This window comes from Arachis stenosperma, chromosome 7 (genome assembly GCF_014773155.1).
Source record: "Arachis stenosperma cultivar V10309 chromosome 7, arast.V10309.gnm1.PFL2, whole genome shotgun sequence".
Lineage (NCBI taxonomy): Eukaryota > Viridiplantae > Streptophyta > Magnoliopsida > Fabales > Fabaceae > Arachis > Arachis stenosperma.
In genome coordinates, this window is record NC_080383.1 from 16,177,044 (window position 1) to 16,193,811 (window position 16,768).

At 32.7% G+C, this 16,768-nt stretch overlaps 3 protein-coding genes across 5 annotated transcripts; 2 read left to right on the forward strand and 1 right to left on the reverse strand.

The window, feature by feature from the left end:
• Positions 1-2,650: 2,650 nt before the first annotated feature.
• Positions 2,651-8,346, forward strand: LOC130940242 (telomere repeat-binding protein 3-like). Its single transcript, XM_057868332.1, has 9 exons — positions 2,651-2,906; positions 4,132-4,271; positions 4,366-5,200; positions 5,307-5,531; positions 5,622-5,701; positions 5,839-6,068; positions 6,763-7,080; positions 7,157-7,220; positions 7,853-8,346. The coding sequence occupies exons 2-9, from the start codon at positions 4,191-4,193 to the stop codon at positions 8,081-8,083; spliced, it is 2,064 nt and encodes a 687-aa protein (XP_057724315.1). The 5' UTR covers positions 2,651-2,906; positions 4,132-4,190; the 3' UTR covers positions 8,084-8,346.
• Positions 8,347-8,408: 62 nt separating this feature from the next.
• Positions 8,409-10,337, forward strand: LOC130940244 (uncharacterized). Of its 3 annotated transcripts, none has more exons than XM_057868334.1 (8): positions 8,409-8,453; positions 8,580-8,712; positions 8,781-8,930; positions 9,006-9,107; positions 9,283-9,550; positions 9,634-9,732; positions 9,851-9,914; positions 10,026-10,337. In XM_057868334.1, exons 2-7 carry the CDS (start codon positions 8,629-8,631, stop codon positions 9,907-9,909), a joined length of 762 nt encoding a protein of 253 aa, XP_057724317.1. In that variant the 5' UTR covers positions 8,409-8,453; positions 8,580-8,628; the 3' UTR covers positions 9,910-9,914; positions 10,026-10,337. The 3 variants fall into 3 exon arrangements, with proteins under 3 accessions (XP_057724317.1, XP_057724318.1, XP_057724319.1); XM_057868335.1 differs by having other exon boundaries at positions 8,790-8,930; XM_057868336.1 differs by lacking the exons at positions 8,409-8,453; positions 10,026-10,337 and having other exon boundaries at positions 8,467-8,712; positions 9,634-9,876.
• Positions 9,804-12,950, reverse strand: LOC130940243 (B-type cell cycle switch protein ccs52B-like). The gene is made up of 8 exons (XM_057868333.1): positions 12,205-12,950; positions 11,667-11,789; positions 11,464-11,568; positions 11,175-11,354; positions 11,013-11,075; positions 10,576-10,770; positions 10,331-10,495; positions 9,804-10,098 (listed from the first exon to the last, which is right to left on the reverse strand). Exons 1-8 carry the CDS (start codon positions 12,694-12,696, stop codon positions 9,976-9,978), a joined length of 1,446 nt encoding a protein of 481 aa, XP_057724316.1. The 5' UTR covers positions 12,697-12,950; the 3' UTR covers positions 9,804-9,975.
• Positions 12,951-16,768: the final 3,818 nt, after the last annotated feature.

The following is a 16,768-nucleotide window of genomic DNA, read 5'->3' on the forward strand; positions in this document are numbered from 1 at the left end:
CATAGACAGAAAGTCATAAAGCAAATATAAATATAAATATTTATTTTAAAAATTTAATTTTAATAGTATAAAGTAACGCTTTTTAATTTTAGGTTTAATTACTCTATTGGTCTTATAGTTTCACAAAATTTTTAATTAGGTCTCTATATATTTTTTTAATTAGGTCTCTACATCAATTTTTTTCAATTAGATCTATCTCTTAGTAGTAATTGGCTTAATTATATAGAGATCAACCTAAAAAAAATTGGTGTAGAGACTCAAATAAAAGAAAAAAAAGTATAAGGACTCAATTGAAAAAAAAAATTGGTACAGGGACCTAATTAAAAAGAAAAAAAATATATAGACCTAATTAAAAAATTTTACAAAACTATAAAGATCAACAGAATAATTAAACCTTAATTTTATTATGGAAAAGGTAATGGTTCGATTTCAAAAAAATATATATAATAATTAATTCAGACCATCCAATTTAATTTTCATTTTATAAAAAAAAATCATACAACACAGACGGTCTGATTTGCTTCTTCTAAATTTTAAAATTTCTCCCTTATAAATCGAACCATGCGAACACTACTATACCCCATAAAACAACACATCACATACATGCCTTCAATAAAAAAAATGAGTTTATAAAGTAATTTTATTTTTATACATATATTAATTATGTAATATTATATTAATAAAAATAATTATTTTTTATATTAATTACGTGAATGATTATTTAAAAATAAATTTAATTGTAAGATTATACAAAAATTTCACACTGTAAATACATAAAATTAATTTCTTATTTTAAAAGAAACTTTCTTTGTTTTTATAGCATTACATAATAATAATAATAATAATAATAATAATAATAATAATAATAATAATAATATTTCGGGATGGATAACTCGTAGCTACTTTAAGCCACTAGTTTCATCTGGCTTCCAAGCCTCTTCTTCAGTCTTTACCACATCTTATCAAAATACCTTGCATTAATTTCTTTAAAGTGAAAAATTGATAAAATAAAAAATAAAAATTTAATTATTTTTAAATGATAAAATTTATATATGATAAAATTTATAAATATAATGATAATTATATACTGATAATTAACTTCTTATTTATTACTTTTTAATTTTTATTTTAAATTTTTGAGGTATTTTATAAAAAATAATTATGTATTTGCATTAATTTATATTATTTTTAAGTTTTGAAAGATAATTAATTTCTTATTTTAAGTTTTGAAAAATAATTATATTATTTTTATATTATGTTTGGATAAATTTATAAAAAATATTATTATCAAAATAAGAGTGAGAATATTTATTTTTTTATTTCAAAACTTGACCTTAATCATTATAAATTTAAAATTAAAGTCCATATCTGTATTAATTTAATTATTCTAACTAATTGTATAAACATATATAAAAAATATAAATTGGTCTCACTAGCTTAGCATGTATAGAAATTTCTTTTATAAACTTAATAAACTATGAGACTTTAGATCTCTTTGTATTCATAGGCGAAAAAGTATTTTATTTTATTGTATAATTTGAAAATTCAATTTTCACCAACACACAGTTTATTAGAAAGTTAGATATCGTGTTCTCCTTATTAAAAAATAGCTTAAGTTTCAGTTTGATGAATATAAATAATCAATCTTAAAAAGTTATATCATCTTAATCTCAAGGTCCATAAAATTTTCTATGTAAATTTATATGCCGTTTGATTAAAATAAAAAACAACTATACTTTGTCATTGTTTATGATGAGCCAGAAAACATTTTACAATCAGATACAATTTTATAAGTATTAAATATTAGTTTAAAAATTTGCATTTTTTATATATATTTTCTTTTTTTATTTATCTTATTAATTTCTTTTTTTGGTCGAATTTTAAATTTTATAATTATAAAAGCTACAATATTATTTTACAAAATTATTTATCCTAAAAATTTAAATTAATAAAATAATATATAAATAATTATATCTTTATGATAAACACAAATACGAATAATTGAAAAATGCTAGAGGAATAAACTTTATCCCCTTCTATTCCCCCAAAAACCATCACCACAAGAAATCATAAACCAAATAAAAATAAAGCTAAAAAAATAAAATAAAAAAAATGGAGAAAAAAAGTGGACCACCTAAGAGTAAAACAAGAAGAAAAAGCAACGTTTATGGAGGACACATGTCCCTGTTCTAACATTTGTCCAACTCTCTTCTCTCTCAAAAGGTTTCTGTACTACAAAAGAGTGAAGGGTCCACGTGGCAGTTCCTCCTATATCCAAATAAGAAACACAGGTAGAGGTTGGGATTTGGGAGTGGGGGTTTTGGGGGGAGTGGATCCTCTCCAGTGAGAAAAAAACTGGATGGTATCCAGTGTTCAATCTAACCATTCATTGTACTCTCTCTCTTATTTATTTCTAGTCCCACTCATAGAATCAAAGGTGATAGATCATACTGAATTCTATCAATTGTTAAAAAAACTGGAGAGGATCTTTTTCCGGGTTTTGGGGAGGTTGACCTTCTATTGCCGGTAACATTGGATGCACTTTTACCGGCTGATCCGGTTGTGTGGCCAAAATCCAGAAAGATGATGAATTGATGACGGTATAATTAAAGGGTTTAAGGCTTAAATCTCTCTATTCACTCTCAACAATGAAAAATTAAAAATTTCAAAACGAAAACTTGAAGGTGGGGGAGAGAGAAAAAAACAGAGCGAAAAAAAGTAGAGCTTTTTGGTGATTCTAGATTTCAAATTCCCTTTTAGATCTCTGTTTTCAATTTTTCATTTGTGGGGTAGTTCCCGGGTTTTGAATTTTCTTATTATTCATCCAAAGTTGGTGCATTTTCGCTGTAGAATTATGGTTTTCCTTGCAAATTTCGTTACTTGATTGCAAATTCGTGATTGAAGAGGTGAGTTCTGTTTCTGAATTCTGGGTACTGTTTCTTCTTCTCATCATCTTTGATCTTGGGGTTCCTGTGGAGAGCGGTTTTTTTTTTTGGGGCCTGATTTTTGTATAATTCTCATTGAATTTTGGAGATGCGGGATCATGACAACTTATGACTACTTCTACGAAATTTTGTTGTTTTCATTTTTTCTTTTTAATTGTTTTGGGTTTTGAAAAATTTGGTCTTGGAATTCGGAGTGGGAGTTTGAGATCTGATTATGGAAGTTGTACTATGATGGAACTGGGATTTTCTGAAGTTTGATTTTTGGTTTATGGGCACTTTTAATTTTGTTGAATTTTGGAGCGTCTAAGGTTGAATTTGTCTGAAAATTCTGCAGACTTGGGTTGTTTGGTATTCATCTCGCACAATAAAGGTCTACTAAATTTCGTAGTCCTTCTTGTGTTGACTTTTAATATGGTTCTTTATCCATTTGAAACGTGTTTGATTTTTTCCGGATGCAATTTTTTATTTATGAGATCTGATTTGTTTGAATTTGATACTTGTGTGCTTCCCTGCGATCAATTTTTGGTTTCTCCGTTTGTTGATATATATGGATCAGTTTCTCAGTCCCTTCTTGCATGTACAGTTTTGCTTGTTTGTTGTTGTGTTATGTATGTTACCAAGAAGAGTCATGATTAGTGAATCATCAAGAAGGCTCTGATTTGTTTAAAAATCTTGTCTTAAATCTTAATTGTTGTTTATGTTTTCATTTGAGGCAGAAACTGGAATTTCCTATAACAGCTGAAAGGATCTTATGACAGATTTTTTTCCTGTGACATCTGGCTTATTTCTTAGTTACTTTTCGCTGGTTTTCCCACCTTTCTCTATACTAATTACTAATGCAACAGAATATTAGTATTTGTGATTTTTCCTTGTGAGTTCATGTGAACTATGTAGATAGAATGTGTCTTATGTGAACTGAACCTTACATTATTGATATGCCTAGCAATATATTTGGTTAACCAATAACCTTTTGGGCATGGATTTTTCAATAAGCAACTCCTGCTACGGAATTGTTGCAAGTATCTAATTGTAGTGGTTGTCTGACATTGGTTTTGCTGAAATATTTGCCACTTGCTGATGTTATCTTCTTGATCTAGTGGAATATGATTTTTCCCCTAATATGAAAAATCTAGCAAGATTTATGAAAACATACTGATAGATGTCTCTTTGTTCAATTTTATCGCAGAAGAAGGTTCTGGCATATTGATGCTTATGGTTATTTGATGAGCTATATGTGTTCCTGCTATGGTGTTGAAGAGGAAGGTAGATTATGGATTCAGGGGCTTTCAGGTCCCATTTGTACCTAGATTTCCTAGATCTGTAAGAGTAAGTAATTGCTACAGTATAGCAACTTATTTTCTTCCTTACTTTTGAGATTGTTTTGACCTCGAATATAATCCCTTCGTTTGAAATTGTTCAGAGGAGGAGTGCCTCTAAGAAACCTGCTAAGGATGGCCGAGCTTATGCATTTGAAATACTGGCATCTGTGGCAGGCAAGTTGTTGCTTGAGGGTGAAAGTTCTGCGTCGAGCAATGCTTCTGAAGGAAATCATCAACCTGCCATTAGCCAAGGTGTTGTCGAGAAGGGAAGTCAGGACAAAGTTAGACCATTAAAAGCAGAGGAGATTCATCGTGGAAGTAGTGTGGAGAGTATTTTTATATCTGAGGCTGGCACACCAAAGAGTGGTCAGAAGCGCCTTGAGCATGCTGAGACTGATTGTGTGCTAGAGTGCATTTCAAATAATAATAATAATAATTTCGACTGTTGGGGGAAAGATGAAACTGATGTGAAGTCCGAGATTTTCAAATTGGAGAGTAAGTTTGGACATCATTCTCATAGGTTATTGGAAGTACCTGAAGAGTCATCTGATGGTAATGTAAAGAATGGATTTAGGGTGGAACATGGGGCGAATGGTTCAGGCTTCAAGAAATCATATTTGGATAATAAGTTTAGTGTGAAGGATCAATTAGAACTGTGTGTTAACTCTCCTGCACTAATTGGCACCAAAAATAATGTTAATAGTCCATATTATAGGAAATTGTTTCCCAACATTTCCTTTCCAAGGAATGGGAATGATATTAAGTTAGGTTTTAGAGATGATGACGAAAAACTGTTAAGATGCAAAAAAGTTTGCACCAAGCCAAAGGCTTTTAGGTCTCCTCAACTTATTGCACGCCGAAAATTGAGGAAGATGCTAGCTTATAAATACTGGAAGGCTGCACCAAAGTTGAAGGATTATGAGTATTCTAGATCTGGTAAGGTTTTAACAAATTATTTGCTATCAAATATGTCATTACCTGATGTATATTATGTCAATGAGTCAGGTTGATTCGGTTTCACTAATATTAACATTATTTGCAGAAGAGGGTGTTAAACCACTGTACCATACGAGGAAGATTGGTTACAGATTTGAAAGAACACAGCATAACACACTATTCAAGAGGAGGAAATTCTTTGATCGGGGTTCAGTGCTAACATCTGATGGAGGATTCAGCAGTGATAGTGTATCTAATTTGCCTAAGAAAGGAATGGATCGAGACAGCCATAGATTATCTTCAAAACTGCATGTGTCTAAGGATTCTCATGGTATTTATTGCCTGATGTTCATATCAAATTTGGTTTGCTTGGTTGATCTTTGCACCCTATAGGAATTGATTGTGTATAGCTTGTATGCAGTGAAGTTCAGCATTAAGTCATTCAAGATACCAGAGCTTTATATTGATGTTCCTGAAACTGCAACTGTTGGTTCATTAAAGGTATGATTATCAATTCTATTTTTTATTAGAAAGAAGAAATTCTATTATTGTTGTTATCGAGTTTCATCAACACAATGAAGTGGCCAAAGGACATTCTTTTTGTTAATGTATTTTTTGTTTCTTGCAAATATTTGTAGAGGACAGTAATGGAGGCAGTGATGACTTTACTTGGAAGCGGAATGCATGTTGGTGTTCTTGTTCAGGGTAAAAAAGTTAGAGATGACAACAGAACTCTACTGCAGACAGGTATATGCCGTAAAGAAAAGTTGAATAAACTTGGTTTCACATTGGAGCCCAATTCTATTCAAGATTCTCCAGCTGATTGTCTTGGCGATCCTTCCCAATGTGAAACATCTCAGCCTATCAGGTGAACCCAAGTGGATAAGACGGTTTATTTTGCCATAGCAGTTTTATGATGACTTAATAATAGAAAGCACCAAAAATTCTTAAGAAATATATATATATATATATATATATATATATATATATATATATATACTTTTTCATCACTGATTTGTTTTGCTTATGCTTTAGCCCTAGTCAATTTATCCTTTTCTAAATAACCTATGAAGCACGGACATTTCGTCGGACACGGCACTCACCGACACTCGTCCGACACACGTGTCTACTGTGTCCAACCGTGTCTTAATAAAAAATAAAAAATTCTTTTCCAGACACACTTGGACACACCTAAATACCATCACATGTCAGCGTGTTCAGTCTTATTCTTAATATATATTCTTGAAATAAATTTAGATATAGTATATATTATTATTTATTAAAATAAAAAATATTTTAAATACTTGATGTAATTAAAATAAGATATTAAAAATAATTAAAAAATTAATTTATATTTTAATATCAATAATATATCAAAATATCATTACGATTTATCTAAAAAATACTTTATATTTTATATGTATGCATGTTCTTGGGTCTTATAAGATTATAAGATTTTAAAATTTGTGTGTCGACGTGTCCCGTGTCGTGTCCTGTGTCGTGTCGTGTCTCGTGTCCGTACATCATAATAAATAACTAATATTATAATTTGATTTTTCTAGATCTCCTGAAACTCCTGTCCAAGATTCAGGGACAACCCATGGTTTACAGGATTTGTCTTTGCCAATTAGTACAGAGAACTTTGTTGAGAGTAACCCCGAGCGAACAACTTCTCCGACTGACACTATAGCTGACATAACAACACCAGATTCCAGAGTGCTAGTTGCTGTTCCACCTAGGAGCCCAGAAGCATTAGCCACGGTTCCTGTGAGCCAGAAAACTAAGCGCCCCGAACTTGTACAGCGTCGAACAAGGAGACCCTTCTCTGTATCTGAAGTAGAAGCACTTGTGGAGGCAGTTGAGGAACTTGGAACTGGAAGGTTTGATGCTTATCAGCTTCAACTGCATATATGGACAGGAATTCTGGGATGCTGACTATGTTTTTTCATGATGCAGGTGGCGTGATGTAAAGTTGCGAGCTTTTGAGAATGCAGACCATAGAACTTATGTAGACCTTAAGGTATATCAGACAGTTTCCTTAACTATAAGAGCTACTTACTTTACTCAGTTTATTTCTTGAAAGATGTTAAAATTGGGATTCAATATGGTTATGTTAATTCGTAATTGTTTCATTTTTTGTATTATGACTATTTTTGAGTTCATGTTTAATCTGTGTATACTGACTTCCTCCACTGTAACATTGTATAACATGGATTAACATCTTAAAGTTTGCCTTGTTTTCTTTGGATGCTGAAGTCCATCTAGGTTGCATTATTGTGAAAATGACTAGTAGATTTGCATTGAATTCGGTTCTCTTTTAGGTGAGTTTGGCACAGAAAAAAAAAAGAGGTTACAGTTAGGTTTTTGTTTAATTTTATGAGCACAACATGTAGCAAAAGGTTGCAAAGTTTAAAGACTCATGTCTGCATGTTCTCTGTCAATTTGTGAATGAGGGTGCAAAGTATATTGAATTCATGTCTGCAAAAGCTAACAGAATATTAAAAGTTGAGTGTTTTGGTCAAACTATTGGTCAAAAGTTATTGGCTCTATTTTACTCCAATACACAAACTGATCTTTATGATAGATAATCTTATTCTTGTTATTTTGGTTATTGTTTGATTGCTAAGTGATTTGACCTATTCATGTATTCAGGATAAGTGGAAAACATTAGTGCACACTGCAAAAATTTCGCCTCAACAAAGGAGAGGAGAGCCAGTTCCCCAGGATCTGTTGAATAGGGTTTTGACTGCACATGCTTACTGGTGTCACCACCAAGCCAAGCAGCATGGGCATGGCAAGAACCGGGCTCTTACCATGAAGACTCCAGAAGCTTCTGCTGAAGAACTCAGTGTTGGTGCCGTCCAACCACTTGTGATTATGTAGAAAGAAAGAAAATGGTTGATGTTGTTGACTTATGCAACGAACTTGTACATTTTGATTCAATTCCCTTGTAATATTCTCTCACCAAATTCATTGCCAGCCTTTTAGTTGCATTGAGGTGTTGGCATTTGTAAATGATTTGAAGGAATAAGATTGTTATGGTAGGAACTTAACTATGTTCTTTCAATTTCTTGAATGTAAGTAGAACTGTCCAATGAACATGACAGCATAGCAAAGAAATAGGAAAGTGCTGTTGATTCCTTTTATTGTTGATCTTTTTCTAGTCATATTCTACCACTTGTTCTGTTTGGTTTATTTTCTTAAGAGTAAAAACTAAAACGAGGTTCAGGGCCACCTAATTAGAAGATAAGAGGTGAATTTAATACATTAACAGATGTAATACATTCGTTTTTTTGAATGATAATATAAAAAATAATTATTTTTACTAATGTGGCATGTAATTGGATGTATTTGTAAATTAAATTCTTTTAAACATTAGCCTGAAAAGAAAATGTGCAAGTTTCATTGAACCTTGAAAAGGGATCGAGATGGGGGGAGGGGCGGCGGGGGCACCCGATTTCTTCTACAAGGAAGCTCAGCGCCTTGGCTATGTTGCTCGCTCTGCCTTCAAGGTTCTCGAAACTTCTGTTCCTTCTTCTTCTTCTTCTAACTAACTAACTAACTAACTTTGAGCTAACAGTTGGTACAGATACAGAAGCAGCACAAGCTCATCAAAGCTGGCTCATCCGTACTGGACCTCGGCTGTGCTCCGGGTGCTTGGCTTCAAGTCGCTTGCCAGAGCCTCGGTCCTCCCAATCATGGCGGGTCCGTTCTCGGCATCGATCTCAAGGTAACCCAAACCTCCATCTCTCTCTTCCACGGAAACACAGCATGTCAATTGAATAGTGCTCATGGTGCAGAACAGAAGGTGAAGGTTCCTCCTCTTCATTGTGATTCAAGGGTGAAAACCATCTCTGCTGACGTCATGACCCTACCCTCTCACCAACTTAGAGCTCTCTCTCCACAGGTACCCTCTCTTACTTGAAACTTACCAAATAAAAGAAAATGGACTGACTTTGTTGTGGCAAAATGCTGAACAAACATTTTATGGAATTAGGGTTCCGAATTTTTGGTGGTGGTTTTGCTCAACAATCACCATTCCTAAATGTAATACAATCAAGTTTTGGCTGTTGACTTTTCAGCAAAAAGGGTTTTCTGTTATACTTTCGGACATGTGCCCTTTGGTTTCTGGAATCACAACTAAAGATGCAGCTCTGTCAGTGGAGCTAGGGATGCGAGCATTGGATTTGGCTGTTGGCAGAAGAGCTGCATTGTCAGTTTATGCTGACGGTGATGATAATCAGGAAGGTGAGCAAAGCCATGGTGATCCATCCACTTTGGCGGAAACTGGAGTGTTGCAAGTTGGTGGGAACCTTCTTATAAAGCTTTTGGAGAGTGAAGACGCAAAAGGTGGTGTGGTTCATTTATTTTTCCAAATTGCTGATTTTTGGTTGCATAATTTTTGTCTAACTTCTCAAACGTTTACATTGCAGAAATAAGCCAGATTTCTAAGCCATTGTTTAGAAAATCTTCATGGTTGAGACCTAAAGCCACAAGGCCTTCATCAAGAGAGATTTATTTGATCTGTCTAGGTTTAAAGCCAGAAGCAGAGAAATAGATTGTTTTAAAGTTCTGATTCAATTATTATTTTCTAGCTGAGTACTTTCTGAAATGCAATGATTTTGATTATTTGATTTGATGACTTTGCAGTTTATAAAAGCATTGTTCCTCACAAAGATATAGATAATTACAAGCATCAAAACACATAATTCGTGTAAGTATCTCATCAATAAAAATATACAGTGATAATTGGTAGTATTAGTAGTTCCTCTTCCTCAACGAATCTGTGTACGTCCCAGTGACCAAAGCCCTGAATCTTTGACAGGGGCGGACGCTTTCACTGATGGGAAAACATTCCAAAATCGCAGTGTTTCATCCCCTGCACCCGTCACTATTGTCTGCAACACAATCCATAAAAAAAAAAAACTTAGAAACCATGGAAATTAGAGAAGCAATTACAGACAATGCAGTTGCACCAGGTTAACATTGTTACCTTAGTGCATCTAGCAATGGTTAGCATGTTACAGACTTATAGATGAGAAATGATGGACACGAAACTTGTGTAGGAAATAAAACAGATTCAGTTTTTCAGTTGTTACATGACTTTTGATAAATAGACAGATGCAGTACCTGTCCATCAGGTGACATTGCTAGGTAAAGAACTCTCATGCTGTGGCCAGTTAGAGTTGCAACCTTTGCCAATGAAGGGTATTTCCATACCATTATCTGATTCTGGGAGTACCCATGAGTACTCACTAGCTCATTCACATTTTTACTCCAAGCAAGGTTGCACACCTACATATTATTAAGCTTGTGAGATGAGATACACTTGGAGATATGGACCCTCATAATAGAGCTAAGGATGAGAAGTAAACCTGACTTCCAGAATCAATACAGTTCAATTGGTGTCCATTTGACGTATTCCAGAAGCGAATACACCTGTCTGCAGTTCCACCACCGGAAGCAAGGAGGTTGCTCTGGTGAGGTGACCAAGCAATGGCCTTAACTGCAGCCGTGTGCTCAGTTAATCGCAAAATGGGTTGCTGAGAGTGGTGATTCCATACCAGTAGCTGCACATATAAAACAAGACATGAATTTGTTAGCACTGAAATCATTGCTATTTGGTAGAAACACCGGTGAAGATATAAGAAAAATATAAATAAATGTCTTCTTAAACAACTCTATTTTTTTAAATTTTAAGTATATTTTATATTGATTTAGTTTGATATTATATTGATTTTGTCATTATAATATCTGAATATACAATTTATCATAAATTCTATCAGTAAAGACAAATGAGAGATAGGGATACCTGATTATCATTTCCACCAGATGCAAGTTCCCTGTCATCACTTGACCATTTCAACCCGCATACCTATCACAAAGAAGAACAAAAAAGACATTTAACAAACTTTCTACACCATAAGTAAGCTAATGTTGCAGGTTCAGATGATATTTTCCAAAACTCTTCCACCTCAGATTTGTGGCCAACAAGCTGGCTTATATAATCATTTGAAACCCTCATGTCATGTTGAAGTATGTTTCTATCCCTGCTTCCTGAAGCCAGAATGCGCGAATTCCACGCCAGGACGCCAGTTCTTGTCTGATGACCACCCATAGTTCTGACCCTCTTACAGCGAGTTCCGTCCCAAATCTATATCAATGTGCAAATTAAAAAGGCCCTCTTACAAATTCAATTTGAAAACCTTCAAATACATAGAAAGATAAATCAAACCATATATTAGTTAAGATTAACGAGGTACCTGAACTTGACCAAGACATGTACCAATGGATATATAGGAACCTTCCTTAGTCCACTGAAGAGAACAGACGCCATCTTGAGGTCCCAAGTCACATAACTTGGTTACCTGGAAATAACAACGAAATATTTATTTTACTATATTCCTTCTTTTTTTTGCCCTTTGCCCAAGAAATTGATAAGTTTGTAGCGCCTAATTTGACACACCTTGCTGTTTGAAGCGCTCCAAAGATAAACACAAGTTCCGAGGCCAACCGCAAGAACATTCTGCGAGGACCAATCGACAAGATTCAAGTAGAAATCATCTTGGAGTGAAGGAGCATCAAGAACCTGCAAGGTAATCAACACTAATCCTTAAACATCTTGTGTTGTTGTCACTGTCAACGGCTAAAAAATCTGCTCAATCATCAAGTTCTTATTCACATAAGATCAATTGATAATCCTATTTATTTGTCACTGTCACCCTGAAATATTGATTCTCTAATTCCCATAATGTGCACAATGAAGACAATTCTACCTCTTAGCGAATCCAAACAATGATCATAACACCCCCCCAAAAATGCATAAAAGAAAATAAAAAATTGCAATCTAATAATAAATTAACTATGTTACCTTGTTGGACATCCATAAAAAACCAAACAACTATCATAACATAATCCCAAAACAATTCTTTTTTTTTCTTTTTCCTCTTTTAGAAAAAGAACAAACTTTAGCATTGAACATGTGAAAAAGTGAAGATTTTTACTTTGTGGGGTGTCTTGGGAACTTTCCGGGGAGGCTTAGGAGGAGTTGATGTCTCATTGGAGAGTCCATGATCGTGTCCCAAAATGGAAGGCGAGTAAGGGGAAGAGGGCCCTCCAGAATGGTCGGTCCTAAAGCGGAGAATGTTCTTGGTAGGTGAACTTTGACCTGCAGGGGAAGAAGAAGAAGGAGAAGAAGAAACAAAGTCAGAACCAAATAGCTCAGATTTCAACAACCTGGAATAAGCATCGTTCCCTCCTTCTTTGGAAGGGGAAGGCTTATCGATGAGGCCAAATGCATGGAGCCTCGAGGTAGATCTGCAGGGTATGAATCTGTCGCTGCAGGTGGAGGACTTGGAGCTTGATGGCGAGGAAGATGAGAGGTTGGAAATGGAGCGAGCTGAGAGCGAGAGCGAAAACGTATCGAGGCGCAGCGAGGCTCCGGACATTGCTGCCGGGAGATTCAGCCCCTGTTTCTTGATCTCAGGTGACTCCATTCTTGATTGGAATTAAGTTAGTTGCTTTTTTCTTGAATGAGGCTTGGTTCTTTTTCTTCGCTCTCTGTTGAAGCAGAGAGGGTTTTAGGTTAATCAAGATTCAAGAGTGAAGAGGAAGATTACAACGGTCGAATTTTGGTGAGGTTTACACATTTCATATTAAGAGTTGAGAGAGACGAAACAGGAAAGTGGTCACTCATTCTAACGGTCAATTCCCGAAACGGGTCCTCATGAGCGTATGTGCATTTGCATAATATTCTCATCCTTGGTTAATGATTTGTTTTGCATAAACTTTTAAAAAATTTTATTTTTAAGTAATATCTTTTTTAATGATCTTTTGAAAATGTAAATAATTTGATACTTTATATAAAATATTAACTTTTCTGTATTCGGTATTTTAAAAATTTAATTTTTTAAAAATTTAATTTTAATGCATTGTCAATATAAAATAATTTTAAACGTGTATTCATTATGTACGGTTATATTTGTAAAAATAATTATTTTTTTGTTGACAACGTAAATAGTCATCTAAAAAATAAATGATTTAACTAATAATTTTATTAGCGTTTATGTCACTGATTTCATTAATTATTTATATCAAATTTAATAATAGGACAGCATAAAATCTAATTGAAAGTTTCTGAAATTAAAATAAAATATTTAAAAGTTAAAAATTAAATTAGGATTTGGTCTAATTTTTAACACCAAAATAATATTTTATTCTAAAATATATTTTTTATTATTTTTGTACATTTATTTTTACTATAAAAAATTCTCTAAAAATAGAAAAAAATTGAAAATATTTTTTTCTTTAATTAAAACATCTAGGCTTCACAAATGCAACAAGAGTTTTTCTTAGATTTTTTTTTTTGTGTTATGTTTAATCACAAAAAAAAATGCAACAAGAGTTTGCATGAAATCTGAGACCATTTGTGAGAAATTCTGAGAAATTGAGAATGCAATGTTAAAGCTGCTCCTGACGGGTGGTGTCATTGGATATGAGTCTAGTTTTCTTATTATTATTATTATTATTATTATTATTATTATTATTATTGTTATTAAAGTAAACTATATTTTTTGTCTTTATGGTATGTGTCTTTGTGATAATTTTTTTAAATATTTTTAACGTTTAATTTTATTTAATTTATTTAATTTTATTTTAATATTTTTTATTTATATCAAAAGTCAAAACTATCGTAAAAATTTTTAATTCTATATTTAATATTTTACAAAAAATTAATATTAAAGACAAAATTAACTATAATTAAATGTTAGATAGATTTTTTTTAACAAATATAAACATAAAAACAAAATTATTATTATTATTATTATTATTATTATTATTATTATTATTATTATTATTATTTGACATGTGAATTTTGAAATTTGGGACGCGGATGCATAAATTTTGGATATATGATTCTTAAAAAAATGATCTCTTCAATTAGGAGATTTGTAAAGTAATAAAATAAAAAATGAATTATTATTTTATTTGTAAATTTTATTATGCGTGAGTCTCACAACTTTAATTTAAAGGTAATTAAATTTTTATTTTTTAAAATTTATTCAATTATTAGACATGACTCCTCTAAATTTGAAAATATAATTTCAAAGAATAAAGTGGGCTAATCATCGTTCTTAAGGCTGCGTTTGAAAAAAAACTGAGATTAAAAGATAAAGATTGCAAGACAGAGACCGAAAGATAAAAATTGACTTAAGTTTCTGTGTGTTTAATATAAAATGTACTAAATTAAGTTATGTCTTAATATCACTTTTAGTTTAAGATAAATATGAAGTTTGAGAAATAAATTTAAAATTTAAAAAGTTAAATAAGAGTATTTTTAATTTAAAAAGTTATAAAAATTTCAGTCTTCGTCCCTAAAATTTTAGTCCCATATATTCTAATTTTCTAAAAATATTGAACAAACTAAAATTTTAGTTTAAATATCTGATCACTAAATACAATACTCACTGTCAGTTCTCTACTCTCGTTTCTAATCCAAAAAATAAACGCAATCTAATAGTATAAATAATGTAGATTTTTAAATAAAAAAATAAATAAAAAAATCTCTAAACCGTAATTAGTACTTGAAGAGAAAAAAAAAAAGATAAATCCATTGTAGGTGTTGTGACAAAATAATAGAGATTATTATTATGACATGGCTTAAACAAGGGAGCTTTAATTGCCTCTCATTATTTGGGATTTTTGGACACATCTAATTTAAAAAATATATTTTTTTATTTTAATAAATATATTATTTGTTTTGTCATTAAAGTTACTTTCTTTTTACGTATTTTTTTTTTTCAAATATATTTAGCAATAAGGATGACAAAAATATTTGTAGAAACAAGTATCTGCCACGAAATTTTAGTGTGAACTTATGTAAAATTTTGATGGTGACAAAAATTTGCTCCTACAAATAAACAAAAATGGCGACGGACATAGAGGCATTTATTTATAAAAGTTATGTTATATTATTTTGTTAGAAATTATTTTTATTTTATTTTCTTTTAATATGTATATTGAAAATTTTGTGTATGTAGATTATATTAAATTTGTCTTTGAATTGAGTTCTAATATGATAAATTTGGTTAAATTGTATTTGATTATATTATAATTGTGTTAATTATTTTAATAAAAATTAAAGATTAATATCTATAAATATCTACAGTTATCTGTCTCTTCACAAAAAGAATTAAATAAAAATTTACAACGAGGATAGGGTATGAAAGGGGGCGGAAAAGTGGTACTCGCCCATAGATACTAGATGCCCATTTTCATCCCTATTTAAAATATTAACTATTAATATATTATATAATTATATCTCATTAATTTTATTTATTTAGTTTGATATTAGGTTAATTTTGTCATTAGAATTAGATTGTATCATTTACTGATGAGAAACTGTCGGTATTTTAGAATCTTTATCACCACATCCACGCTATTTTTGCTCTCTACTAACGCTACTATCTAAGCTCAAAATCAATTAGTCATTATATATTCTTATGCCCTAAGGCAGCTAAAGTCTGGGCAAGAAGCTCGATACTTGGTATGCTTGCCAGAAATAGTTAATAAGGAAATATGGTTGCAACATTATCGAGTGGTACATGGATGCTCTGAGGATATTATCGCGTGAGATGGCTGACTGGACTGGTCGATTTAATAAGGAAATATGGCTGCAACATTGTGATGGTGGACGTCAGTTTAGGCACATGACAATTAACCTATCCGAGTGCATCAACACAGTTTTGAAGGGTATAAGATATCTACCCATTTTAGCAATCGTTAGATGCATGTATGAGAGATTACAGTAGCTGTTCGTCCGGAAAGGTAAGGAGGCGCAAGCTCAAATGGTAGCGAGTAATTGGTATTCACAGTGGCTACAGGCTGCGGTTGAAAATAATAGAGAGGGTATCTAGAAGATGCGGATTACGCATTGCGATAGGAGGGCTTCAGTTTTTTTGGTAGAGGAATTAGAGCCGTTTGAGGATTGGAGCCAGGGTTCATTCCGTGTTCGGTTGAGCTCGGGGACATGCGACTGCGAGCTTTTCCAGTCTCTTCATTTTCCTTGTCGTCATGCACTTGCTGCTTGTGCTGCTGCCAGCATCGAGTGGGGGCCATATGCTCACCTAGTCTACCTGCAGGAGTCATGTTCAAGGTTTACGAGATAGAGTTTCCCTCGACCCCTGACAAGAAGCTTCGGCCAGAGTGGCACGGGGAACGTTTGACCATGTGTGGAAAGGCAACTGGTAGGCCAGTTTCTACGAGGTTTTGTAGCAATATGGACGAGGTGGAGCGCCAAAAGAAAGGGTGCAGGCTATGCTGGCAAACCGGCCATACTCAGAGAGGTTGTCCGAATCAACCCACAGAGGATACTTAGCAATTGCGTAACTTGTGCCACATTTCATATGTACTAGAAATGTGCTATTCATTTATGGTTACGTTATGTATCGTTGTTATTTTGTTTTATTTAGCAATTGAACTGCCTATGTTTTATATTGTATAACGATAATTTGCATACATAACCCTAATCAAGGTATGGATAGTAACTAAATAAATTCATTAAACAAG

Bases quoted from the DNA above. Each gene is read 5' to 3' on its own strand.
- LOC130940243 (XM_057868333.1), bottom strand. From the start codon at position 12,696: ATGGAGTCACCTGAGATCAAGAAACAGGGGCTGAATCTCCCGGCAGCA. The intron at 11,355-11,463 runs GTACCTCGTTAA...ACATTGATATAG, and splicing joins CATGTCTTGGTCAAGTTCAG to ATTTGGGACGGAACTCGCTG. The intron at 10,771-11,012 runs GTATCCCTATCT...TTATATGTGCAG, and splicing joins CTGGTGGAAATGATAATCAG to CTACTGGTATGGAATCACCA.
- LOC130940244 (XM_057868334.1), top strand. From the start codon at position 8,629: ATGGGGGGAGGGGCGGCGGGGGCACCCGATTTCTTCTACAAGGAAGCT. The intron at 8,713-8,780 runs GTTCTCGAAACT...TTGAGCTAACAG, and splicing joins TTGCTCGCTCTGCCTTCAAG to TTGGTACAGATACAGAAGCA. The intron at 9,551-9,633 runs GTGGTGTGGTTC...TTTACATTGCAG, and splicing joins GGAGAGTGAAGACGCAAAAG to AAATAAGCCAGATTTCTAAG.
- LOC130940242 (XM_057868332.1), top strand. From the start codon at position 4,191: ATGGTGTTGAAGAGGAAGGTAGATTATGGATTCAGGGGCTTTCAGGTC. The intron at 6,069-6,762 runs GTGAACCCAAGT...TGATTTTTCTAG, and splicing joins GAAACATCTCAGCCTATCAG to ATCTCCTGAAACTCCTGTCC. The intron at 7,081-7,156 runs GTTTGATGCTTA...TTCATGATGCAG, and splicing joins GAGGAACTTGGAACTGGAAG to GTGGCGTGATGTAAAGTTGC.